The 27,211-nt window shown below is 58.2% G+C and overlaps 1 protein-coding gene across 1 annotated transcript; it reads right to left on the bottom strand.

The window, feature by feature from the left end:
• Positions 1–1,456: 1,456 nt before the first annotated feature.
• On the bottom strand, positions 1,457–25,572 carry LOC311195080 (mucosa-associated lymphoid tissue lymphoma translocation protein 1-like). Its single transcript, XM_084268387.1, has 14 exons — positions 25,506–25,572; positions 25,162–25,280; positions 24,696–24,849; positions 23,318–23,496; positions 21,745–21,841; positions 19,500–19,526; positions 18,564–18,767; positions 12,560–12,737; positions 10,074–10,148; positions 9,335–9,462; positions 8,922–9,053; positions 8,631–8,782; positions 4,200–4,325; positions 1,457–2,274 (listed from the first exon to the last, which is right to left on the bottom strand). The coding sequence occupies exons 1-14, from the start codon at positions 25,513–25,515 to the stop codon at positions 1,915–1,917; spliced, it is 1,941 nt and encodes a 646-aa protein (XP_084124513.1). The 5' UTR covers positions 25,516–25,572; the 3' UTR covers positions 1,457–1,914.
• Between the last annotated feature and the right edge of the window lie 1,639 nt (positions 25,573–27,211).

The raw sequence follows: 27,211 nt of genomic DNA, 5'->3' as shown, positions 1-27,211 counted from the left end.
ATCAGTGATAACACATGGAGAACACTGATAACACATGGAGATCAGTGATAACACATGGAGATCACTGCTGAGAACACATGGAAGTTTCTAGATGCTGCCAAGCAGCCAAGGGATTTTGGCTCCTCCCATGGCCCAGCCAGTGAGAAGGTGGGTGGGATCCAAGGAGCTGGAGTGGTTGAGGGGACACAATGGGGACAGCTGACCCAAGCTGACCAAAAGGATGCTCCATGCCACATGACATCCTGCTCCATACATAACCAGGGGATGGGCAGGAGGTGGTGGGGCTCAGGAACCAGCTGAGCCACCGTGCTGTGGCCATTCACTCAGCTTTATTACCACTCTCCTTCTGCCCTATTGAGCTGCCTTTACCTCAGCCCATGACTTCACTCCCCATTTTGGGTGGGTTTTGTCTTGTTGTTTTCTTTGGGTTGGTTTGTGATTCTCCTCCCCCCACCCCAGGTACCAGCTGGGGTTAAACCACAACCCCTGGCAAACACCTGGTATAAATACACCCCTTAGAAACACAGAACCACAACCCTGCCCCAGCACAGGCTGGGATCCCAGGGAGAGATAAAGGAGGAGGGTGAGATGAGATATTGGGAGGAAGCTCTTTCCAGAGAGAGTGGTGAGGGGCTGGAAGGGGCTGCCCAGAGAGGGGGTGGGTGCCCCATCCCTGGGGGTGTTCAAGGCCAGGTTGGCTGGGGCCCTGGGCACCCTTGTGTAGCTCCAGGCCTGGAGGTTGGTGTCCCTGCCTGTGGCAGGGTGGTTGGAGCTCTGTGACCCTTGGGGTCCCTTCCAGCCCAGCCCAGTCTGGGATTCTATGATAACCACTTTGGAACCTCCAGAAGAAAGCTCAGACATTCACAGCTTTGCTTGGGTCCTTCATTGTGTCACTGCACAAGCGCAATGAGAACTGGCAGTTGTTGGGTTTTGAGGTGACATCACCACTGTAGCACCACTCTGTAGTGTTTGGGGGGTTCCATGAGCCAGCAGTGTGCCCTGGGGGCCAAGAGAGCCAATGGGATCCTGGGGGTCATCAGGAGGAGTGTGGCCAGCAGGTCACAGGAGGGGATCCTCCCCCTCTGCTCTGCCCTGGTCAGGCCCCACCTGGAGTGTTGTGTCCAGTGCTGGGCTCCCTGGGATAAAAAAGCCAGGGATCTCCTGGAGAGAGTCCAGAGGAGGCTACGGAGATGATGAAGGGCCTGGAGCATCTCCCCTGTGAGGAAAGGCTGAGTGAGCTGGGGCTGTTCAGCCTGGAGAAGACTAAGGGGGGACCTTATTAATGTTTATAAATATCTGAAGTGTGGGATGCAGGGGGAACTGGCCAGCCCCTTTTCAGTGTCTGTGGGGACAGGACAAGGGGCAATGGCTGCAAGTTGGAGCACAGGAAGTTCTGCACCAACATGGGGAAGAACTTTTCCCCAGTGAGGGTGAGGGAGCCCTGGGACAGGCTGCCCAGGGGGTGTGGAGTCTCCTTCTCTGGAGATATTCCAGCCCCGTCTGGACCCCGACCTGTGTGACCTGTCCCAGGGACCCTGCTCTGGCAGGGGGTTGGACCCCATGGGCTCTGGAGGTCCCTCCCAACCCCTGTGAGTCTGTGTTCCTGTGGTTCCTGACACCTCTAACGCTGCAAGCTTTGCCTCCAGCTCACAGCAGACATCAGCTGGTGGCCTCACTCGAAGCAACGTTGGGTGACAGCTTGTTGGGTGGCCCCATCCTCTGCCAGGCAGCACCACGACTCCTGGCCGCTCCCATGGGATTGGGGTTATTCCCAGCAGGCTCCAGACCCCATATACCACACGTGGGGGAACCCCCTTTGGCAAGGCAGCCCTGGCCTCGTGCAACGGGGTGACTGCCAGGGCTGGGCAGGACCTGAGGGTCCCCAAGGACCTGTCCCCTCCAGGTCCCTGGGGGTCAGCAGGAGTCCCTCCCGTGGCCAGCCCGGGGCAGTGCTGAGCAGAGCTCACTCAGCTCGTTCTCATCGTTCTCCTCGGGCTGGCTGCTGGAGTGGGAGGGGCTGGTGCTGGGCAAGCTGTGCCCAGAGCCTGTCCTCAGAGATGTTTGTCCCCTGGGGTCCCTCCTCAGCTCCCACGTGTCCCCGAGGCTCGAGCTGCCTGTGTAGTCAGTTCTCTGGGAGCTTGGCTGGGTGTAAGTCCTCTGGCTGAAGAAATGCCCCAGGAGAGGTTGCTGGAGGGTGGTTTGGAGGCTTTCACAAGTCCTCTGCTTGCTGCTCGCCTGGGTGTAATGTAAATCCAACCGCAGGACCACGTCCGTCTGGAAAGGGAGAGCAAAGGACCCAGAGTGAATCGGAGACCAAGAGGAGAAGCAGGAGCTGTTTAGGCTGGGCTGTGTGTTAGGCTGGGCTGTTTGTTAGGCTGGGCTTGGCTGCTGTCTGCAGGCTCACAGCCCCACGCTGTGGCGGGATGGAGCAGTGCTGCCGCCGGGGAAACCCAGCTCCCAGGCACTTCAAGGCGCTGATGAGCCTGAGCCACCCATGGCTTCTGGTTTTCAGGACTTCTCCTGCCATCAGGCCACCTCCCTGAGACCCCACGAGGGCACTGGCACTGACAGCATCGCCCCAGAGACGCTGGCACAGGGGAGCAGGAGGGGAGAGAGGCCAGCTGCCCAGGCAAGCTGCACCCAGGAGAGGAACACCATGGGGATGCTGCATGAGGGACAGGAAAGCCTGCAAGGAGGGACAGGGACCCAGGGGATAAAGCACACAGGGAGAGCCAGCAGCTCTGAACAGTGGTGCTCTGCAGGGATCTAGTGGCAGTCTGGCTCTATTTTAGGGTTTCCTAGAAGATGAAGCAATCAGGGAAGAACCAGGTAGGTGGCAGCCAAATCCCTGAGCTTCCTCCTGGTAGGAAGATTTTAGCAGTTCAGGGTCCAGGTGTCTGGTGTCTGCACTTCAAAGCAGCACTGAAAGCTTGGGATGGGTTCAGGAAAGAGCTCCAGGAAGAATCAAGGACTGGAGGAGTTGCCATATGCTGAGGGATGTCACACACCCAGCAAGCTGCAGGCAGATCCAGGCAGCAGCTTGTGAGCAGCGTTGGGTGTCAGCCTGAGTGGAGCAGAGGACAGAAGCAGCTGGAAGATCCACTGGCTGGGGAAGGGAGAAGGAAAAAGGAATGAGCTGAGAAAGGAGGTTGCACACTGCTGCCTGGGGAGAGAGGATCTGCTGGAAGAGCCAAGCCAGGGGACCAGCAATTTCACTTCTCTCAGGGTCTTTAAACAGCCTGGGAGTCTTTTGAAGTGTGGATCAGGCTTGGTGGTGACACCCTGGTGGTGATGAAGCCTCCCCCTGCTTGAGACTGTGAGCAGCCTGTGAGCCCATCTCCTGGTGAAACAGCCCTCAGCTGAACTGTCCAGGCTGGTCTGATCTCCCCCCAGCTGATACAGGCAAAGAATCACAGGGTCACAGCGTGTGTGAGGTGGGCAGGGACCTTCAGAGCCCCTCTGGTGCCACCCTGCAGTGAGCAGGGACATCTGCACTACAGCAGGGTGCTCAGAGCCCCATCCAGCCTGACCTTGAATGTCTCCAGGGATGGGGCCTCCCCCACCTCTCTGGGCAACCTGGGCCAAGGTCTCACCACCCTCAGAGGGAAGAGCTTTTTCCTAATACCCAACCTAAATCTCCCCTTTTCCAGTTTAACCCATCCCCCCTCATCCTGTCACTCCCTGCCCTCAGGAGCAGTTCTTCCCCAGCTTCCTGCAGGCACCTGTCAGGGACTGGAAGGGGCTCGAAGGTCCCCCCAGAGCCTCCTCTTCTCCAGGCTGAACCAGCCCAACCCTCTCAGCCTGGCTGCACAGGAGAGCTGCTCCAGCCCTTGGATCATCTTTGTGGCCTCCTCTGGACCTGCTGAAAGAGGTCCATGTCCTTGTGCTGAGGGCTCCAGAGCTGGACACTGTAACCAGGTGAGGTGTCCCCAGAGCAGAGGGGCAGAATCCCCTCTCTCCATCTGCTGACCACACTTCAAAGAACAGCCTCCCTGGCCTGGCAGCACAGAACAACAGGGTGAACCATGAGAAAGACACTGGATTTTGTCCCCTGGAGACCCACCAGCTCCTCTTGACATCGATCTGGATGTCACCCTGACACAGGGCACAGTCAGAAGGGCACATCCAGCTCAAGGCTGGGACCTGCCAGTCAGAGGAGGCTGCAGGAGAACCATGATTGTCACCTGGCTGTTCCCTACCTGGATTTTCTGCAGCCCACAGATGTGGAGGACACAGTCCAGCTCCTCCTGCTTGCACACAGAGGTCAGCAGGAAGCCCACCTGCTCCAGGCAGCTCTCCTTCAGGGCAGCCACCTCTGGGGTCTCCTGGGTCAGAGGAAACAAGAGGAAAGAAGACATGTCAGCCCCCAGCCCAGGCAGGGGGGGGTGCCCACCACCCATGGTGCTCCTGCAGTGCTGGGCTGGCCCATGTCCTGGGTGCTCTGGCTGGTGGGAACACTGGGTGCCCCTGTGGAGGTTCCACAGAGCACAAGACAGACAGGGCTTCACATGCTGCCTCCCTCTAGCAGTGGGAAGACCAAGCTAAACACCCCCTGATGGCATCTCCTGGGAGGGCTGTGGTACCATGGGGCTCCAGCAGCAGCCACCTGGCTTCACAACCAGCAGCACAGGCAGTCTGTGGAGGTGGGAGAAGGTTCTTCAAGGCATGGCTGGAGGAAAGCCCTGAGCTGTGCCCCTTCACCCTCTCAAGGACTGGTCATTCTTGCTCAGTCACTCAAACTTGCCCAAACAGCTCCATCTCTACAGGATCCTCTTCAGGAACACCTTGTCTTGGAGCTGCTGGCAGCACAAGGAGAAGGGAAGAGGTGCCTTCCAGAAGACCACCTTGCTTTGGGTTTGAGCCCCCTAGGGCAGGTGACAGCCCCTCCTGTGCAAAGACACTTCCCTTGGCCACCACAGCCCATCCTATCCCCCTGCCTTGGCCAGTGTGCTGGCCTGGCTTTGGCCATGGGAGCTGAGAAGCCCACAGCAGCCACACATAAAGCTGGTGGCACAGGAGGGTCCCACCCTTGCAGAACTTCCTTGCTGTTGGCAGAAGTTGCACTGGGTGATGAGGGAGGCTGTTAGGACACAGGTTAGAGAAGCCCTGGGAGCCCTGGCTAGCCTTTCCAGACCTTCCCTGGACTGGGACTGCTGCCTACAAGCACCCAAAGTCATTTGTTTCTGGCCAGGAGAACGTTGGAGGTTGAAGCTAAAGTGTTGGAGCCCAAATGCTGGCTGGAACCTGCTGACATCTGGAGCCACCCTTGCTTGCAAGGCAAGGAACAGGAGGAAACACCCCTGCTGATCCAGTAGGATCAGGAGACAGGCTGAAGAAATACCCTTTATTCTCTGTCCAGAGCAAAGCCAAATGCCACCTCTGCACTTGATGACTCTTTACTGGAAAGATCAGCTGGGAGGAGCTCAGGGAAGAGCAGGGCAGTGAGTGGAGCTGGCAGGTGGGAGGACACAGCTCAGGGGGATGAGCAGCTCTTCTGCTGGACTGGAATAAAGGGGCAGAGCAGCCCCATCACACCAGCCAGCTCCAGCCTCCAAGGGCACGTGGTGTGTGCTGCCAGCCCTGCCCAGGGTGACCCTACCTGCCAGCCTCCTGCCAGGGGAAAACCAGCCTTGTGCTGAGTCTGAGGTGGTGCCTGGGCTCTCAGGAGCCTTCATGGGCTCCTACAAAGGTGTCAAAGGTCAGTCTGGAACCCTGCTGGACTTGTAAGACCTACAACACCCCAATCACCAGGACAAAACTAGTCCATGGCCTGAAGTCTTCCTCAGTCACCCCACCTCTAGTCCCCTCTCTTCCCCATGGAAGTCCTTGATCTGCCTCTCCACAGATGGTGTTTGCCAAGTGAAAACACAAGGCTGGCAAGACACAGGGTGGGAGAGAACTGGACAACTGGACAACTGGAGAAAATGGATCAAGGCTAGAAAACCCCATCCTAATTCTCTCTGGCAAGGCTGAAAGCAAGCACAGCCCTCTGCTTAGGTCACTCTGCTGGTGGGAACTGGGTTCATTCCCCACACAGGGAGCCTGGTTTTGGTAGCCCTCAGCTCCTGCATCTCAGCAAGGCAACTGTGCCTCAGATCACAGAGTCACAGGTTAGGAGCTGGAAGGGACCTTGAAAGATCATCTAGTCCAACCTCCCTGACAGAACAGGATCACCCAGACTAAATCCCACAGGAACACATCCAGGTGGAGTTTGGATGTCTCCAGAGAAGGAGACTCCACACCCCCTGGGCAGCCTGTCCCAGGGCTCCCTCACCCTCACTGGGGAAAAGTTCTTCCCCAGGTTGGTGTGGAACTCCCTGTGCTCCAACTTGCAGCCATTGGCCCTTGTCCTGTCCCCACAGACACTGAGCAGAGGCTGCCCATGTCCCCCTGTGTCCCACCCTTCAGCTATTGATAACCATTGATCAGATCCCCTCTCAGTCTCTTCTCTCCAGGCTGAACAGCCCCAGCTCACTCAGCCTTTCCTCACAGGGGAGATGCTCCAGGCCCTTCAGCATCTCTGTAGCCTCCTCTGGACTCTCCCCAGAGAAGGAGACTCCCCAGCCTCTCTGGGCAGCCTGTCCCAGGGCTCCATCACCCTCACAGTGACAAAGTTCCTCCTCTCATTCCCATGGAGCCTCCTCTGCTCCAGCTGCACCCGCTGCCCCTTGTCCTGTCGCTGCCACCCCTGAGCAGAGCCTGGCTCTGGCCTCCTGACCCTCAGCCTCTGCATATTGACAGACAGTGATGAGGACACCCCTCAGTCTCCCCTTCTCCAGGCTAAAGAGCCCCAGCTCCCCCAGCCTCTCCTCCCAAGGAAGGGCTTCCCCTCCCTCATCACCCTGGTGGCCCTGCCTTTGAGGCACCCTGTGTCCTTCTGGAGCCGAGGGCCCAGCAGCTTCCCTCAGCATCCCCAAGGAGGACACAGCCAGCTTGCCCTGACAGACACCCAGCTGTCCCTGGTGCCTCTGGCAGGGCTGGTGGCACCAGGCAGACGTGACTGCCACCCAGTGACAGGCTGCGCTGCCACATCAGCAGCCGCCACTGGAGGTCAGTGCGAGCCAGCCCGGCCGCGGAGCAGGACAGGGATGGAGATGCTGTCACCCTGGCTCCATCGAGGTCCCTTTTTGGCCTCCCTAGTCCCCTCCTGAGCCAGCTCCAGAGGCAGGAGCAGGCAGCAGGGACCCCCTTTCCCCCCAGCTGCTGACACACAGGCGGTTTCCATGCGTGGGCAGGGAGCTCACGGGGGAGAAATGATGCTCCAGCTCTGCAGGGGGTGGGATCAGGCCCCAACCTCCAGCTGGAGGCACCACCCTGCACCAGTGAGCACAAGGGGACCTGAGGGGCATCACCCCTCCAGGGGAACCACTGGTTCAGCCAAAGGACTACAGGAAACCAGGGACACAGTCAGCAGCACAGGAAACCCCCACAGGTGGCATGGAGACCACCAGGAGAGACCACACTGGGCACGTGGGCTGATAGGAAAGGGGGGACAAGGGGAGCAAGGGAGGTGGTGGGAGCTTCACTGCAGAGGGTATGGGGAAGAGATCACAGGGTCACAGAGTCACCAGGCTGGAAAAGCCCTTTAAGATCATCAAGTCCAACTGTTCCTGTCCTGTGCTGACCCAGAGCCCTGAGCACCTCATCTCCCCTCTGTTAAACACACCCAGGGGTGGGGACTCAGCCCCCTCCCTGGGCAGCCTGTGCCACAGCCCCACAACTCTGCCAGGGAAGAACTTTTCCCTCCCATCTGCTCTGACCCTGCCCTGGGGCAGCTTGAGCCCATTGCCCCTTGTCCCATCTCCTGTCCCCTGGCTGAAGAGACCATCGCCCACCTCTCTGCACCCTCCTGGCAGGGCAGTGGAGGTGGGGAGAAGGTCTCCCCTCAGCCTCCTCTTCTCCAGGCTGAACACCCCCAGCTCCCTCAGCTGCTCCTCAGAGGATTTGCCCTCCAGCCCCTTCCCCAGCCTGGTTGCCCTTCTCTGGACTCACTCCAGGACCTCAGTGTCCTTCTGATGGTGAGGAGCCCAGAACTGGACCCAGCACTCGAGGTGCAGCCTCCCCAGTGCCCAGTCCAGGGGCACAATCCCCTCCCCAGACCTACTGGCCACACTATTTCTGACACAAGTCAAGATGCCATTGGCCTTCCTGGCTGCCTGGTCACCCTGCTGGCTCATGGTCTGTCACAGTCACCCAACACCCCCAGGCCCTTCTCTGCCTGACAGTCACATTAAGACCCAGTAGTGCAGCAGTCTAAGGGTGGGAGTGTTGGAAAAGCCAGATCTGCTTCCAAGCACAGCAGAGCTCTTCCCCTCAATCAAGTGAAGTGCAGTAATTTAATCAGGGAGACCAGAGCTCCATCTGAGGAGTCACTGGTTAAAGGCACTGGGACTGGCCCCAAATGTGTTCTGGGATGCTCTGGGAGCAAAGCAAGAGCCCCATTTGTGGAAGGAGCCCTCAGGGAGGTGTCTGCAGAGAGGGTTATCTGCACCAGATGGACTGGAGAAGGGGCTCCCTTCCCATGTGGGGCCCTGGGGCTCATCCCAACCCCCTCCCAAACTCCACCCCAGGGTAAGAAGCCCAGTGGGAACTGAGGGGCAGGGGAGCAGCAGGCAGTGCAGAGGACTCACTGTGGGCCAGCAGAGCTGGAGCTGGGTGTCAGGGCTGTGAGCTGGGGGGCTCTGCAGCTGGGCACACACGTGCAGCACGTTGGTGAAGAGGCGGTGGAAGCGGAGCTGCGCCTGCACCCCACAGGGGAACCTCACCCCCCTGCTCTGCACCTCTGGGGGGGGAAAACACAGCAGGGTCAGCCCTCTGCTCCTCAGGGGAGGGGTCCCAAAAACACCCCCTCCCCCTGCAGACCAGCAGGGGCATGGGGACTCTGCCCACCCTGTCCCTCCCCACTGCCCTGCGCAGCTCACCCTGGGCACGGCCCCAGCGCTCGGCGGAGGCTCCCGAGGGGCAGATGGGGTCGGTCAGGGAACGGGCTTCCTTCAGGGTGTGCTTGATCTCCATCACCTGCTTCCCAGCCACCAAGGGGTCCCTGCCAATGTCTGGAGGAGAAAAGTTCAGAGGCACAAAGGTCACCCCAGGCTCCTTACCCTGTCCCACTGCCTTCCAGACCCTACGTGAACATCTCCATCCTGCTACCAGGGGATGAAGAGCTCCCACACACCACAGCCTGTGAGTTGGTTTTTAGGGACCCTCATGCTCACTCCCTGCTGGGATGGGTGGGGTGGGGTGGCACAGAGCCACCCAGTGTCTGCTGATGCCTCTTCACAACACAGGCAGTGAAACAAGAGGTTCCCAGCTTGGGTTAAGAGCACTCCTTTACCTTCTAACACATCGTCCAGCATGTGTGTCACCTTCTTCTCCTGCAGAATATGTTTCTTCAGGTATTTCATGAAGATCCCAGAGCTGAACTCCCCATCCTGCAACTCATAGGCTTCTGCATCTTCACTCCTGCAAGGGTAAAGGACTCATCCTCACAGTTCTGCAGTGGGCACGAAGCCCTGGGGGTGGCTCAGGGCTTGTCAACTCCTCCTGAACTCTTGTTTGCCAAGCTTGAGTTAGCTCCTCATGCAATGGTGCAAAGGGCTTGGTTTTGTCCCAGGAGAGGGTGGGAAAGACATGGGGTGGGTAAAAGCAGTCAGGGAGGGGGGTAGGGGGAGAGCACAGCCTCTTCTGCCAGCCTGTGTTGGTGACAGCAATGAAAAAGCCAGCAGAACTGGCACTGGAGCAGGTAGTAATGCTCATCCTTAGCTCAGGAGGCTACAGGTGGCACTGGTGGCACCTCTGCTGTGGGAATCAGGTTCAGGAATGGAAGGACAGATCACAGGAGCTGATGGCACCTTCACACTGTAAGGTGGCACCTGTAAATGACACACAGGCTGCCACTGGCCATGGCAGGAGGGGGGAAACATGTGTCTGAATGGCAAAGGCTGGAGATGGAAGGTGAGAGCCAAAGTGAAGCATGGGCAAAGCTCTCTCTGCACCTTCCAAAGCCATCAGGCATAAAGGGACATGAGGAGACGTGGCTGTGCCAGGCTGTGGGCAGGGCAGAGGGCACTCACGTGGCGTAGCCGTACACGGTGTTGCCCCAGGGCTCCAGGGGCTGTATCTGGGACAGGGCACAGTCAGGGTTGTACCTGGGAGAGGAGACAAAGGCAGGACTCAGTGGTGACAACACCCACCCCACTGGTGTGTGTGCTGGGAGGGGACAGAGCCTGGGGGCTGCACCAAGCCCACCTCCCACACGAGGCAGGAAGGTCAATCCCCACACGGGACGGACCCGCCCACGTTCCTTGGGTGGCTGCAGAGGCTCCAGCCAGGAGTCCCACAGAGAACCCAACCCATGGGCAAAGGAGCAGACAGGGCCAGCTTTCACCTGTCTGGGCTGGTGAGCTGCTCCCTGCCCTGCAAGCAAGGCAGGAGGTGCAGCCATGCCTCCTCCTGAGGCTGGTCTGTCACCAATCCAGGCAGCAGCTCAGTGTGGAGCACCCAGAAGGGACACACCTCCAGATCATAGAATCCCACACTGGGCTGGGTTGGAAGGGACCCCCAAGGATCACAGAGCTCCAACCCCCCCTGCCACAGGCAGGGCCACCAACAGATCTCACAGAGATGGGAGTTGGGTCTCAAAACCCAAAACTGGTCCCAGCACCCTGGTCTAGATACAGCTCAGTGAGCAGAGAGCCTGTTTGTTCAGAGCTCAGGTAGGTCCAGGTTTGCATGGTTGCAGTGAAGGGCCAAGCATGGCTCATCTGACTGCAGCCAGACTGGTCAGCACAGGGACCAGCTGCCTCCAGTTTCCACCAGTGACTTGGAGCCCTTCCCAAATCACACAGGCATCAGCCACAGAGGGGGTGGGACTGGGTGGCATTCAGTTCCAGCACTGTTTCCTTGGCTCAGAGCTGGCACACCAAGGAGAGCAGAAGGGACAGTGGCACTGCCAGCAGCTTCTGGTGACACCAAGAGACCACTGCCACTCATGTAAGCAGCCTCCACAGCCCCACACTGCCCTGGACAGGCTGCACCAGCCACCCAGAGCCACACACCAACCAGCCCATCTCCAAGAACTATGTGGCTGGTGGTGGGGACAGCAGCAAAGTGCCACCATGTCTGCTGGGATAGTATTTGGCTCTCAGGGGCAGCAGGGAGTGAGAGGGAGGAAGGGGATGGTCACTCTGGGGCACTCAGGGTGGGTACCAAGGGACAGTGTGGACACACTGAGTGTCCACAGTGCTGCTGGGGACTCAGTCCCAGCACAGCCAGCTTGTGGCTCTCCAAAGGGAGGTGTTCCTACCTCTGCAGCTAAAAGGTATCAAAGGTTTAACATCCTTCAGCAGCTCCTTCCTGGCAGCAGGATCAAAATCCTTGTCATCTTTCTGGTTGTTTTGTCCAGGAACCACAGAAGGAAGGGGGAGACTTTGCTGCATTTGCTCTCCAGGTATTTTCTGACCTGTGAATCTGCCTCAGGAGGCCAAAAGAACTGAGCTAAAGGCAGCTTCTACTGAAATAGTCTACCTCCTTCTGCTGGAAATGGGCAGATAATGGATTTCTGCAGCCCATGAGCTGCAGGATGGGGATCTGCAGGCCAAGGGAGGATGGTTAGATATTAGGGGGAAGTTCTTTGCAGAGAGAGTGGTGAGGGGCTGGAAGGGGCTGCCCAGAGAGGGGCTGGGTGCCCCATCACTGGGGGTGTTCAAGGCCAGGTTGGCTGGGCCCTGGGCAACCTTGTGTAGCTCCAGGCCTGGAGGTTGGTGTCCCTGCCTGTGGCAGGGGGGTTGGAACTGTCTGATCCTTGGGGTCCTTTCCAGCCCAAGGAATTCCATGATTCTATGATGGTCTTTTCACAGAGAGAAATAGCTGATCCCTGACCTCAACAGCAGCCTGGGTCCCACTTCATGACACAACCACTTCACAAGTGTTTAAGGCCAGTAAAACCCAAGCAGCACAGCTTGAAGTATGTCCCTAATCATGCTGCTCTTCTCACTGAGACATCACCAAAACCACAGCCAGAAGAGAGGTCAGCTGAACCATCTCAGCCTGAGCACCTGAAAGCCCCAAGTCAGCAAGATGCTGCTACAGCCTGGCAAGGCCACAGAGTCCAGAAGGACAAACCCCACCCTGAGCTTCAGCCAAGACTTTATGCCAGGGCAGAGCCAGCCCTCTGGAAGCTTTGGGTGACTTGTCTGCATTTGCCAGGCTTCTTCACCCTGAAAAACCAAGGGAAGGTCTCCAGCCCATCCTCTCCAGCAGACCTCAGGCAGCATCTGATGCTCCCTGCAGCTAACAAGTGACCAGCTGGGCTTCCCAGGAGCTCCTTCAAGCCCTGCCAGGTTGCTCATTTCCTGGCACAGCCTGATAGACTTCCATCAGGGGCTTGGGTTCTGCAGCACAACGTGGGGACATGGCCCCAGCAGTCCACAGGCACAGCCCACATGGCTGTGCAGAACCTCTCTGCAGAAGCAGGGCCTGGAGCTGGGAGCTGGTTCCCCCCCTCCCAACCCCTCAAAACCTCATGTGCTGGGTGAGGAGAGGGGCAAGAGCACCTTACCACTTCCTGCAGGTGTCCAGCAGGATGAGGTTCAGGGCTGTCTGCTGGCTCTGCATCTTCTGGAGGATCCTCTGCACGCTGATGCAGTTCTCAGGGGCGTAGGGTTGTGGAGCATCAACAGGGACCATGTAGTTCCTCCCTGAATGTTCATACCCGTGACCAGCGTAGTAGAACAGAGCTGGGAACAGGGAGAGGAGAGGAGGAGTCATGATGTGACCCTGCAGCTCTGGGGAACAGCTCCCCATGGCCATGTCCCACCTCCTGAACTGAAGGGCAGGGCAGACCCAGACCCCATGAGCCTGGAGCTATGCTGACCTCACAGCTGGGACCTTTTTCTCCAGCCCAATCCCTTCAGCAGGGTTGGAAGGAGCCCTGAGAGCCTCTCCTGCACTTGTGGTTTCCAGCACCACTCAACAGGACACCCCAAAGTCACCAGCTTCAGACATTTCCATGATCACCTGAGCTACAACACCCAAGCTCAGCATCTGCCAGGCCCAACACCACCTTTACTACAAGTTCTGGTCAACCACCAGCTCACTGCAAGAACATGGCAAGAGACCAAGTACTTTATACATTAACAGCCTTGGAAGGAGGAGTTCCTCTGCTTCCTAATTTGGGAGGAGGAACCAGCCATGGATTAGGTGATGGGAAGCACCCTCCAGTTTTCAAAGGTCTGCTTGTATTTACACACCTATAAGCTGGTGAAAAGTAAGACAGAGAGATGAGTTCTCCAGGTGTGCAGAACACATGGACCAAGTGCTTCAACTACCTTAGCCCTGTATGGCAGGAGAGGACTCAGACTCATCAAGGTGTCTGCTGGGAAGTCCAAGAAGATTGGTGGATACCCAAGAAGAATTTTAGTTTCAGAGTTTTACTCTCAAGCACATAAAACTTCATCACAAGGGGGTTTTGCCTTCATGAGGTATGGCAACAGGGGGAGGTCCACCTTGGAAAGCCACCACTGAGGAGCTCAGCACAGCCCAAGCTGGTGCTTCTCCCTGCCCCTCCTGTTCAACCAAGGGCTTTCTGGCTGCCCAGGGGTCTCCACCTGGGCTGGAGCCTCCTGAAATGAATCCACCCCTCACCAGCACTGACACAACTGCTTGGGGGATGCTGGTGAAAGCCCCCTGGGGGAACTGAGAGGGGTTAAAAATCACCCAGGGAGGTGAGACAATGAGTTGAGGGACAGCTCATTGTTGAGGGACAACTCACTGCAGTTGAGGGACAGTGAGGAATGAGAGGTCAGGGACAGGAACAAGCAGCTAAGAGGCAGAAGCAGGAGAAATCCATCAACTTCAGCTGCTGCCTTCCTCCACTGACCTCACCCCTGATGCTGCAAGGGGCACAGTGAATGGGGCAGAAGCTGGAGGACTCAAAGCATGATCTCATCATAAGGGGGATGGAAAGCATGACCTCAGAGTAGGAAAGGCCTCAAGTCACCTTGGGTTCCTCCTCCTGGGGACAACGGAAAGTGACTCAAATGGCTGTTCTCACAGGTGCCCACAAGGTCTGGGTTCCTCTTCTGGTGGATCACCAGCCAGACACAGTGGGCTCTGGTTTGCAGAAGTTCTAAACTTTCATAATCAAAGCCACAAACCCTCCTCTGAGACTAGAAAGGAGCACAGGGTAGGAAGCCTGCTGGAAAAAATCAGATGCAGGCACTTCAGGTTTGGCCCCCACTTTGGTTCCCTGCATGCCAAAGGGAGGGAGGGGGTGACATCTGCTGCCAGCCAGTGTCACAGGCACTTGGGAAAAACTGAAATGTCCAGGAAAATCCCAGACTGGGCTGGGCTGGAAGGGACCCCAAGGATCACAGAGCTCCAACCCCCTGCCACAGGCAGGGACACCAACCTCCAGGCCTGGAGCTACACAAGGTTGCCCAGGGACCCATCCAACCTGGCCTTGAACACCCCCAGGGACGGGGAACCCACCCCCTCTCTGGGCAGCCCCTTCCAGCCCCTCACCACTCTCTCTGCAAAGAACTTCCCCCTAATATCTCCTCTAACCCTTCCCTCCTTCAGCTTCACCCCATCCCCCTTGTCCTGCCCCTGTCTGCCCTTTAACAAGCTGATTCCCCTCCTGTGTCTCTGCTCCCTTCAGGGACTGGGAGGCTGCAATCAGGTCCCCCCACAGCCTTCTCTTCTCCAGGCTGACCCAGCCCAGCTCCCTCAGCCTCTCTCCGTAGGGGAGCTGCTCCAGCCCTCTGAGCATCTCCATGGCTCCTCTGCCCCCTCTCCACCAGTCCCACATCTTTCCTGTACTGGGGGCCCCAGCTCTGGACACAGGACTCCAGCTGGGGCCTCAGGAGGGCAGAGCAGAGAGGGACAATCCCCTCCCTGTCCCTGCTGCCACCCCTCTGCTGATGGAGCCCAGGGTCCCATCACCCTTCCAGCTGCCAGAGCCACTGCTGGCTCATGGGGAGTTTCTCACCCACCAGCACCCCCAGGTCCTTCTCAGCAGGGCTGCTCCCCAGGAGCTCCTCTCCCAGTCTGTGTCTGTGTCTGGGATTCCTCCATCCCCACAGCAACACCTGACCCTTGGCAGTGTTCATCAGGCTCAGCCATGCCCACCTTTCCAGCCCACAAAGAACCATCCAACCATTAAAACCTTCCAGCTTCCCAGGTCTGTGCTGTGCACCAAGCTGCACAAAGCTTCACCTTCAAACCAAAACAAGGTGTTTCCCATCATCTGAGGAGCTTCACAAACCTCCCCTGGACTGAACCTCTCCTCCCCCTGCCTTTCTGACAGCCCTGTGCCTCAGGACACTCAAAATAACACGTGGAGGGGGGGATTCCTCAGTGGCCTGAGGGTTGCATAATGAGACCCCCCCACTTCAGTGGGTGTTTGGGGCCTTCAAAGACCCTCCACAGCTTTTCTGAGATGAGGTGTGGAGGAAAAGGGGCTGGATGAGCCACCACCTCCACACATGGTGAATGAGAGGAGCCTGTGGATCACCCTGCAGCCACACACACTCTCAGCCTGGGCCTGAAAAGTGTCTCAGAGAAGGCTGAACAACAAGAGGAACAAAGTCCTGCATGGGGACAGATAACCCCAGGGAGCATTTTGGCTGGGGCTGTGCACTGCTTGAGCAGCAAGCCTATGGTCAGAGTGGACACCATGCTGAAGATGAGCCAGATTGACTGGGGACAGAGCTATACTAGAGATGTAGGACCACCAAGGAAGCTGTCCCCACTCTCCTCGACCCCACACAGATCCTGTGTCCACCTTAAGTGACCTCAGCTCCAGAGGAAGGGGGAGAAGCTGGGAAAAGCAGAGGCTACCAAGGATTTGGGGCCCAGGGGCTGGGAGAAGAGGAGGAAGGATCTGGGCTGGGATGTTCTAGAGATGTGGGGGGTGAAAGGAGGTCTAACAACAGCCTACAGTTGCTGGAGGGGCAGTTACAGAGACAATAAAGCCCAACTCTCCTTGTTGGTGTGGACCACCAACTCATGGAGAGTCATGTTTGACAGGAGGAAAGACTTCTCTGGAGGGTGGTGCAGCCCTGGGATGAGCAGGTGGAGACTTCCAGCCCTGGAAATCTTCAAGACCTGATAAGGAGAGCCACTACCAATCCCCACCTTGTACTGAAGACCCCAAAGTCCCCTCCCACCAACCCCTGCAGACAAGTAAATCATAGACAAGTCAGCAAGGACACACAAGGGAGGACCAGCCACCCAGAGAAGCCTACAATAACAGAACAGCCTGGGGAGGTCACACATGCCTTCTTCAGCTCTTAGCAGCACCCTAAAGCTAAATGAAACTCTACAAGGCAACAAGCCCTGTGCTCAAACACTAACCCCATGGCTGTGTCCTCTCTTCTGACCTGCACCAGCAGAAAGAGGTTCTGAAGGCCCCAGCATCTGCCACTGGAGTTAAGAGCTTCAGAAGACAGCCAGCTTCCCTTCTCAGGGGTGCTGAGCAGTGTGCCTGTGTTACACCAGCTCCCCCACTTCATCCCAGTGATGCCTCTCACCAGCCAGTCCTCTCCCCCCAGCTCCCTGCTTTCCTCTCCTGACTTCAGCTGTGGAGGTTGCCACACAGGAGATGGCACCTCCAGGTTCCTTGAGCAAGAAAAGCCAGGTGGAAGCACCAGGATGCCTCTGTGCTGGTGGATGTACAGGACCAGCTGGATGTACAGGACCAGTTTCCACAGGTCTTTGCAGCTTTAATACTCTGCCCAGGTTGTTCCTGGAGCTCCTGTCTCCCCACTGCTCTCCCATGTGTATGTTACGTGAATCCTAAACCTCCTGGTCAGTTCTAGATGTTGATCCTGGAGCTCTTGCCTTGAGAAATTGCTATGTAGGGTGTAGGAGGAGTTGCTAGCTGCTTCTAGATGGTTTTGGTGGGGTTTTCTTATTAAAAAGACAAGTTAATGTCAAGGATTTGCAGTTTACAGGAGGTAAAAGGAGTGTGGCCAGCAGGTCACAGGAGGGGATCCTCCCCCTCTGCTCTGCCCTGGTCAGGCCCCACCTGGAGTGTTGTGCCCAGTGCTGGGCTCCCTGGGATAAAAAAGCCAGGGATCTCCTGGAGAGAGTCCAGAGGAGGCTACGGAGATGATGAAGGGCCTGGAGCATCTCCCCTGTGAGGAAAGGCTGAGTGAGCTGGGGCTGTTCAGCCTGGAGAGAAGAGACTGAGAGGGGATCTGATCAATGGTTATCAATAGCTGAAGGGTGGGACACAGGGGGACATGGGCAGCCTCTTCTCAGTGTCTGTGGGGACAGGACAAGGGGTGATGGCTGCAAGTTGGAGCACAGGGAGTTCCACACTGATATATAGAAGAACTTTTCCCCAGTGAGGGTGAGGGAGCCCTGGGACAGGCTGCCCAGGGGGTGTGGAGTCTCCTTCTCTGGAGAGATTCCAGCCCCGTCTGGACACCGACCTGCGTGCCCTGTCCTAGGGACCCGCTGAGCTCTGTGGGTCCCTCCCAGCCCCTGTGAGCCTGTAAAGCCCGAGATGTGAAGGGGATTTCAGAGAGTGACCACAACAGGAAGCCCCAAGTGGGGTGCCAGGAATGTGCTGTCTCAGATGACGTGCTCAGCCAGCGCAGCAGCCGCCCTGCGCTGCCCCTTCCCCTCCCCTCCCCACCAGCTCCGGCTTCCCCAGCGCGTCAGCGCTTCCCGGAACGGGGCGGCTCCCAGCAGCCCTGGCCCCTTCCATTGCACAACCTCCCACTCAGCACCAGTCTGGCACTGGGCTGGGGGTGGCTTCTGCAGAGCGTGCCAGAACGCCAGGCTGCTGGGAGGGCTTCCCACAAAGGTTGGGGAGCAAAAGGTAAGCCAACCTTCTGCTGGGGGGTGTGTTTTTAGGGTATCCCTCAGGTTGGGAGAACCTCAGAAGCCCTGGAGCAGCCACGTGCACCTCCAAAGCTGAACACCTGCCCTGAGACACAGCAGATGTGCTGGTTGGCTTTGTGTCTGAGGAACGCTTCCTACTGAGGAGAGCGCTGAGCTCCAAGCCTAACCTCAAAGCCACCTGCAATAGGGAATGTACTTCTGCAAAAAAAGGCTGCTGGAGGCTCAAATTAGATCCTCAGGAAAGAGAAACCAGGAAATTGTGGCTGGCTGTAGCAGTCAGAGCTCAAAAGAAGCTCCTCTCCTCACAAAGGAGCGCAGCGGGAACAAAGGACAGGACAATCTCCTCACCATTTCAGCTCAGGAAAAATCAAGAGACCTTCTCCCTTCTCTCCCACTTGCCATCAGAAGTGCTGAGACCTCAAAACCTCAGCCTGAGACCATGCTGTTGGAGCTGAGCCACCTGATGGGGAAACACCTCCAGTGCCTGCCCACAACCCAGCCAAAACGGAGCGGTGAGGAGCTGGGGGCTGCTGCCACGCCGGGCACAGGGCAGGCTGTGCCACAAGGTCACCCTACCTCACCTAAAGGAAAGTTCAATGTCTTCTAATCCAACAGCTCTTCAGAGAACTGCCAAATCCCTTCTCCTCCTCCTCCCTGGCACCACCTGCACAGTGAACCCCCCCTCCCCAAACTTCCCAGCTTGGCCTTACCATAGACTCCCTTTCCCAGGAGCTGCAGGAACCGACTGACTGCTGTCACCATCTCAGCTTTGTTCAGGTCCAGGAGGGAGACAACCTGGAAGCCCAGCTGCTTCAGGAGCCCACTCAGCTCAAACACATCTGTGATGGGAGCCATCAGGTTGGGGTGATGCTGGTAGCAGTTGTTGCCCACTAGAAGTGCGATCTTGCCTGTAGCTAGAGGGAACACCAAGCAACAGAGGTGTAAGTGCTCAGTAGGGAAGGTCTCCCCTCCTTCAGCTGAGCTAGGATATGGGACATCATTCCTTACATCCAGGCAGAAAGGACAAACCCTGTGCTGCTACACGCCTGCAGAGCCCTGCAGAAAGCCCTTGGCTTTCCAAATACTTGGACAAAACACCCAAAGCATCACTTGGAAAGAAAGACTTGAAAAGTCTTTACAGAGAAACCAAAATCCCAGGAGGGCAGGAGGATCTGTGTTAGCAAGGTTTATTTGGCACCTGCCCTATGGTGACCACAGGTCTTGTGTGGCAGCAGCACCCAGGAGAGGGGTGCACTGAGCCAGGACAAGACATCCTTTCCCTCAGGGGCTGAAGGAGAGAATCCCTGGGTTCCTGCTTTCACTCTACCCCCAGGAGAACTGGATTTGTGGTGCTCAGCAGTGGTGGGAGCAAGTTTTGCCCTGCTCTGAGGAGGTTAGTTCAAGGAAGGGAAAAGGTGGCACTTTTTAAACTCATGGAGGTCAAGACTGGGCTACTCCACATGCTGAAGCTGATGGGGGCTTGGCAGGGAAAGGGGCTCATCCTGTACCCTGCAACTCTAATCCCAAAAGCCAATAAAGGCTTGAAGCAGCCCGTGGAGGAATAAGCCCTGTCCTCCCATCCACCCTGGAGCCTGGCTTTTAATTAAGGGACTAATTGCTCAGGAAGGTAAGCTGACAGTACTCACCAAAGAACTTCTCAGAACGACATGTACCTGGAAAAGAAAGAGGGGAAACACTAAACCTGTGCCCAGCACACGGTGCCAGGTCCCCTCTGAGCTGTGGAACCTGCTCCAACATCCCCCAGCAACCCAAAACTGGATCAAACAGCACACAAGCAAGGCTCCTCCAGCAAGTCCTTCACAGTCTGACTGCTAAACTTCAAGGGGATTTTGGGAGGACTGATGAAATCCTGCCTGACATATGAAATCCTGAGCAGCTGGGAAGCAAAGTCTGGAGAAGGGGCAGGCCAAGGGAAGGAGGACCAGTGTGGAGGAGCTTTTACCCATCAGCTGCTTCTACCAGCCTTGCCTGAGCTGCTGTGCTTCCTGAGATGACCTGCCTGCTCCCTCCCTGCAGTGAAAGCAAGGGAAAGATTTAGGTTGGATATTAGGAAGAAATTCTTCAATATCAGAGTGGTGGATCCCTGGCCCAGGTTGCCCAGAGAGGTGGGGGAGGCCCCATCCCTGGGGACATTCAATGTCAGGCTGGATGGGGCTCTGAGTGACCTGCTGTAGTGCAGATGTCCCTGCTCACTGCAGGGTGGCACCAGAGGGGCTCTGAAGGTCCCTGCCCACCTCACATGATTCTATTCTATGAAAAAAGCAACAACTCAAGACCAGCAGCAGCTTCACACCAGAGAGCTGCTCCCCAGCAGCGGGGAGGAAGCCGACTGTTTGCTCTGCTTTGTGGTAACACTCCCAGAGCCTCTCACCACCCTGCTCTGCCTTTCCCTGCCCTGGAGCAGTTCCAGCTCAGGAAAGACACCCTAAGTGACTCACTTTCAGGAGCTGCACAAGCTCCCCTGCCCCAGTGCTCCCAGCCTCTTACAATCATCATCACCCTGACCGACTGCTCCAGCTTTTCCTATTTTAATTACAAATGAGAAGAAAGATCCAGCCCAAGAGAAAACCCTAAAGCCCTGTGGGCTCTAATGAAGGAAATTAAGGGCCTATTTGGAATGGTGTATATCTCAGAGACGTGGAAGACCTTTAGCCCCTGAACCAGTGCTGCTAATGCTTCAGGGATGCCTGGAAAGCCATCAGAACAAGCCCATTTATCCTTCTCTGCCTCTGACAGAGCTGCCTGTTGGATGTTAAAGTCACCCAGCCGTAACATTTTGAACACAACCTAATCCTGAGCCCCTTTCTCACTGCCTGTCTCATCCCAGATGCTGTTTTGGCAGCTGGGAGGAGGCAGGGAGAGCGCTCTCTGGGTACACAGGACCCATCTGCCCTGGGGAGCAATTTTCCAGCCAGCTGAAAAGGTGAGATGAGAAGCTTGTGACACAGAAAAAACTCTAGATGGAGTAAAGAGTCAGCACATCCAGCCTGTGCTATTCCTGCCTCACAGCAGGGCAAAGGCAGAGAGCCAACCATCCATCACAGTGAAGCTGGAGCACACTGGAGGCTCTGGGGACCCATCTTCTCCCTGGGATCCATCAAGCTCACGCAGCATCAGGCCTGGGCTGCCAGCCTGAGGGGCCTGAACCTTCCTGAAATAAACCACCATCCTTTCCAGCTCTGTGCTCCTGAGCACATTCCTTCAGCTCAGCAAGGCTGTTGATGAGGTTCAGTGAAGGACCCTGCTGTGATTTGGCCCAGGAGCCTCAGCAAGGCACGAAAACCCCAGTGAGCATCTGGGGGGTGCTCAATCTGCTCTATGGCAGCAGGTTTCTGACAGGCTGCAGGGCCCAGCAGCAAACCACAGCCCAGCACATCACAGGGGCCTGGGGTTTGGGTTTTTCCCCCTTTTACAGCCTCCACTTCCCTTGCTACCCCTGAACCCCCTTAACAAGGAATCCTACTCATCACCTGTGCCTGCTGCTCTGCTGAGACCATGGCACTCAGGGTGAGAAGCTGCTCTGCAGGCTGCTCCTGTGCCAGCCAGGACACTCCTGCTTCCCTGCCAAGCCCCACGCTGCTTTGCTATGCAGGAGTGTCTCCCATTCAGCTCCCTGCAGAAGCAGGGTTGCAAACCAGCTTGGTGAGATCCAGCCAAGCTGGGGCAAAGCACAAGTGGCAGAGCCAGGCACCCTACTCCCCCCTAACCCCCCACCCCAGAGCCCAGCTCCCCCTGCACCCACGGAGCCGCAGGGTGACACGGCAGCACCGTGCTCCTTCAGCAGCCCACTGAATCCCTGTCTGCCCTCTCATTTCTCTCCAGGCCAGAGGGGGATGTGCAGCACAGCAGGGGTGGGTTGGCTCTGCTCACCTATGTGGACATCCACAGCGCTGGTCCAGTGCTCCCCGTGGCTGTTGGAGGCACAGCAGAGGTACGTGCCGGAGTCACTGGCCTTGGCGTGGGGGATCTAGATGGATCAAAAGTGAAATCACATTATTTATGGGAAAAGTCCATGCCTTTCCCCCCTCCACACACACACACACACTGATATCTGCCAAAGGCACCTGTGTTCCTAGAATAAACAGCCTTTTTTCCTGCTCTATGCCAAGACTTCATTCATTTCCTCAAGGCCAAGAGCTTTCCTGTGACTTTTCTCTGCCTAAGAAACTCAGGAGAGCCACATGCTGAGGTCTGCTGCTGACCCCAGCTTCTAGACCACAAGAATCCTCTGCCCAAACGTGTTCCCTTCTTTTCCTGGAAGCCCCCAAACCTTGGGCCCTAGCCATGCTTTGCCCCAGGAGCCACGCTGGGAGGATGGTGCATGGATGACACCAGAAGGTTGCCTGTTTTTCCACTGAGGTGACACTTCCTAGAGCTCTGGTCATGCCCATTGCTCTCTTCTGGCAAGTTTTCAACACTTACCCATTTCTCTTGATGTGGAACAAGAAGCAGAGCTGTACTAGCTGGTGAGGACCTCTGGTTATCCTGCTCAGAGAGGTACTAAGGCCACCACTGGGCCAGGTTGGCCAGGGCTTTGTCTAGTTAAGAATTGAAAACCTCCAAGGACAGAGATCTCGCTGCCTTTCTGGTTCCAGAATGAAGAACCCACCTCCAAATGAAGAACCTCTTTCTAACCCCCAGCCTGAACTTCCCTGTGAAATATGGAATCTGGGGTCCCTATCCCCTATAAAGTCATCTATTGGTACTGAGAAGAAATTGGATCTCATCTTGGTTCCCCTCCACTTGATGGCCCAGGAGGAAACCTGCCTTCTCCCATTAAGGAGACAGCTCTGGTTCCCATTCAGCCAGCCACCCAAAAATAAATCCAAGCCTTCTGCTGTCTCCTTTGTCAGGACTAACCACCTTCCTCCCTAGCTCTGCTGCAGGCAGACAGCCCTTCTGCAGCTCCATCACCCCACAGGCCCCTCCACAGCCACACAATAGTGGGGCCACCGCTGCACAGGGGCAGGAGAGCCGTGCTGAGAGCCCCTGATGCCCCTGGGGATGGGTTACTCCTCAGAGCACCACCCCCAGCTGTGTAAGAAGCCCACAAAACACACTCCCTGTTCCCCCAGAGTCCTTCACTCAGCTCTCAGAGCGCCAGGGGGGAGCAGTGAAGTGCTTCCTCACAACCCCTGCAGCGTGGCAGGGAAAGGCAGCAGAGCCTGAGGCTGCTTCTCTGGAGGGACAGGGAGGACAGGCAAGGACACAGGGCTCTCTGCTGAGAGACCACACAGATCAAAGCATGACCCAGCTCTGGCACAGGGACACGAGCTAGGCTGAAGGACTGCTGCCCATCACATCCAGGATGACAATACCACACCTTCCAGCAGCCCTCCCCAGGGCTGCTGCAGCTCTCCCAAGCCCAGCACCCAACAACAAGCTTCTCCCATCCCCTCCCCATGGCACCCAACGTGTCTGAGCTATGACAAGGCAACATTACCACCAGCTTTTTTCTCTTCTGGTGTTCCAGCAGGTTCCCGTTGCGGTACCACTGGTAGGTGGGGGCTGGGACGCCCATGGCAGCACACTGCAGCTGCAGCAGCTTCCCCACCTCCACCCTCTGCTCCGTGGGGTTCAGCACGATGACTGGTTCTCCTTGCCAGAGCTGAGGGGGCAATCCTGTGAAGCAGGGACACAGGCTTGGTGTTCCTCTCAGCACAGATAGGAAATGGTGTTGATTCCCTTCCCCCACCCCCTCTTGTGTGTGCTGCCAGGAGAGTGAGCTTTTTATCACACAATCACAGAAGGGTTTGGGTGGGAAAGGACCTCAAAGCACAGCCAGTTCCAACCCCCCTGCCATGGGCAGGGACAACCCCCCCCAGCCCAGGGTGCCCCAAGCCCCATCCAACCCGGCCTTGAGCCCTGCCAGGGATCCCGGGGCTCCCACAGCCTCTCCGGGCACCCTGTGCCCCAAGCCCCAGGAAGGATTTCTGCCTCCCAGCCCCTCTCCATCCCCCTCCTGCAGCTGAAGGCTGTGGGAGGACATCCTGCTCTGGGTCTGGCCCTCCCTGCCCTGGGCACCAGCCCCTCTCCAGCTCTCCTGGAGCCCCTTGAGGGCTGGGAAGGGGCTCAGAGCTCTCCCCAGAAGCAGCCTTCTCTTCTCCGGGCTGAGCCAGCCCAGCTCTCCCAGCCTGGCTCCAGAGCTGAGGGGCTCCAGCCCTCAGATTACCATTTTTCCAGCTGCCCCCAGAGATGCCATCCCACACAAGGTCACTGGTGTGCCCTTCTGCTCCGGAAGCAGGGAATCTTTGAGAGTGACAGTGTAAATGACACACCAAAGCCCTGCCTCTGGCTTCCCAAACCTGACGCTTGTTCTTTCCTGCCAAGGGTGCAGTCACCCCACTGAGGTCAACCACACCCAGAGTTAATTTTGCTTGTCTTTGAAATAGCCTCTTCCAGTCCCTCTGCCCAACACAAAGGGGCAAATGCCCAGTGTAAGTCCAGGAAACCCACTGTGAGTGATCAGCAGCACAAGCAGGTGTGCATCCCTGTGGCTGAAAGAGGGGAGGAACCCAGGGATTCCTACTTTCCCTGCTCTTACCAGGGACCTGCTGGTGCCTTCTGCTACCAGGCAGGTAGCAGACCAGCAGCACATGCAGCTGGGGTGACTGGGAGCATAACAGGGACCTGAACCAGCCAGAGGATGGACACAGAGGTCTGGCTTAGACCTGCAGCCTCAGTCAACATCGCTGGAGCAATCTTTCTGTATTGCAATATTCAAGGTGGGAGGACATCCTGCTCTGGGAACCACACAGGATCACTGTTCCAAGGGTGGGCAAAGCCTAAAATACAGAAAAAGCTAGAAGATGTGCTTGTACCTCTGGCCACACACTGATGGACCTCCACCTTCACCCAGTCAGAGAAGACGGCGTTTCTGTAGAGGTCGTTGACTCTGCAGGTGTAGAGTTGGGTCTTCTGGGCAGTGATGGGCAAATCCTCCTTGGTGCCACCAGGGATCTGGCAGGAGGTAGACTAGAGGGAAAACATGGATGGTGGGCTGTGAATCCTCCCTCATCGCTGGCAGCAGAAGGCACCAGCAGGTTCCTTGGTAAGAGCAGGGAAAGTAGGAATCCCCAGGCTGCTGCAATCCCAGGGATGCAAGAGAAGGAGCTTCACCATTGCATGCTCCCTCCCAGCATCTGTAGAAGCCCTTGGCATGCCCATACCCCCTTATCCCCCTCTTCTCCTTGCCTCCTGGTTCCCACCAGGCCTGCCCGCTCCATCACTGCGGGCAGGGACCCAGCCTAGTGCCATGCCCAGGGCCACCTCAGCTCCAGCTCTCACCTGGTACTGACAAAACCACTGGTACTGCAGCGAGGTGCGGCCCTCGGCCCTGCACCGCAGCGTCAAGGAGTATCCCACCGGCACGGAGGCGGAGACGGGCTGCTCGGTGATCACGATGGCTGTGGAGGAACGGGGAGCAGAAGGTGGGACCCGCCAGGTAGGCGCAGCCCGGGAGGCGCAGGGATGCTGGGGGCTGCCGCGCCCAGGGGATGCGGAGGGGCTCTGCGGGGCCGCTCCGGAGCCCCGGCCGGACGGGCAGCGGTGTCGGTGTCTCGGTGTCTCGGTGCGGCGGGGCAGGGGGATGGGGATGGGGATGGCCCGGGCCGAGCAGCCCGCGGACTCACCTTCCTGCATCGCTTCGCCGGCGGTTTCAGCCCCAGCGGCCGCCGGCCGCACCCGCCGCGGCTCCTCTCCCGGGGAAGCAGCAGCGGCACCTGCGGCGGGGTCGGGGGGGGATAAAGCAGCGCCCGGAGCTCGGGGAGCGGCTCGGGACCGTCCGACGGGGCCGCTCAGCCGGTGCGCTGCCGGCCTGCGGGCCGGGCCCAGCGCCGGGGCGGTGTAGGCCCGGGCCTGGCTGCGCCGGGACGGGGCCTCGGCGGGCAAACCGCCCCCGTCCCCCCAACCCCGAGCGGGGCCGGGCCGCGGCCCCGTCTCACCTGCCGCCCGGGGAAGGCCCCGCCGGGCCGCACTTCCGCGCCGGCCGGGCCCGCCCCGCAGCCACGGCGGAACCGCGCGGGGCGGCGCTCGGCGAGGCCGGGGCTCCCCCCTCCCCGGGCCCCGCACGGCCCCGGCCCCGCGGGAGGCGCCTCCTGCTCGGGTACCGAGCTCTCACCTCTCTCCCAAGGCTCGTGGTGGAGCCGCAGCTCTGCTGCCCGCGGGGGATCCGGCCCACGGGTGCCCCCCCCGCCCTCCCCGCCGGTGGCCTCACAACATCCCCACGGCTGTCCTTGCCCCCGCGCCCATGGCTGTCTTCACATCATCCCACGGGTGTCCTTACCCCGTCTGTCCTCAAGGGAGTCCTTGCCCTGTCCATCCCCACGGGTGTCCTCCCTCCATCCCCACGGGTGTCCTCATCCCATCCCCATAGGTGTCTTCACCCCATCCCCCCATCCCCACAGGTGTCCTCATCCCATCCCCATAGGTGTCTTAACCCCATCCCCACATCCCCACGGGTGTCCTTCCCCCATCCCCACGGGTGTCCATCCCCCCATCCCCACGGGTGTCCATCCCCCCATCCCCACAGATGTCCTCCCCACATCCCCACGGATGTCCTCCCCCCATCCCCACGGGTGTCCTCCCCCCATCCCCACGGGTGTCCATCCCCATCCCCACGGGTGTCCTTCCTCCCATCCCCACGGGTGTCCTCTCCCCATCCCCACGGTGTCCTCCCCCCAAACCCATGGGTGTCCTCCCCCCATCCCCACGGGTGTCCTCCCCCCATCCCCATGGGTGTCCTTCCCCCCATGCCCACGGGTGTCCTCCCTCCCCCCCCGCCATGCCCATAGGTGCCCTCTCCTATCACCACGGGTGTCTTCACCCCATCCCCATGCCCACAGGTGTCCTCACCCCCATGGCCACGGGTGCCCTCGCCCCTTCCCCACAACCACAGCCATCTCAGCCCCACACCCATCCTTCCCCCCTTCCCCCGGGGCCGCTCTCACCTCTCTCCCAGGGGCAGCAGCCCCAAGGCTCATGGTGGAGCCGCAGCCCTGCTGCCTCCTCTGCAGGGCCGGGAGAACCCCTGCCAAGCTGCTTCCTCCGAGAAATCCCCGCCGCTGGGCTGGGCATCACGAGGGCCCCTGGGGAAGTGGTGCTGAGCCTGCCCAGAGGTTGCACAAGCCCCTCTGGGACAGGGCAGAACCCGGACAGCAGGGACAACGTGGTGGAAAGTGGCATGACTCATTACAGCTGTGCCCCTGCTTTTCATTTGCAAAGCTAAGGCAACGTGAAGTTAGGCTCCTTAAACCAAAACCTGGCACTCTCCAAGAGATGGGAGGACCTCGTGGAAGGCAGCTGGAGATCTGTGAAATGGCGAGTGTTGGGGATGGAG

This window comes from Gallinula chloropus, assembly GCF_964237585.1.
Source record: "Gallinula chloropus genome assembly, chromosome: 9".
Lineage (NCBI taxonomy): Eukaryota > Metazoa > Chordata > Aves > Gruiformes > Rallidae > Gallinula > Gallinula chloropus.
The sequence above is the reverse complement of the archived record's forward strand: the minus strand, read 5'-3'. Positions and strand labels throughout refer to the sequence as shown.

Coding starts and splice junctions, on each gene's coding strand:
- LOC311195080 (XM_084268387.1), bottom strand. Junction 24,850..25,161: donor AGTGGTTTTGTCAGTACCAG/GTGAGAGCTGGA, acceptor TTTTCCCTCTAG/TCTACCTCCTGCCAGATCCC. Junction 19,527..21,744: donor CGCTGTGGATGTCCACATAG/GTGAGCAGAGCC, acceptor TTTCTTTTCCAG/GTACATGTCGTTCTGAGAAG.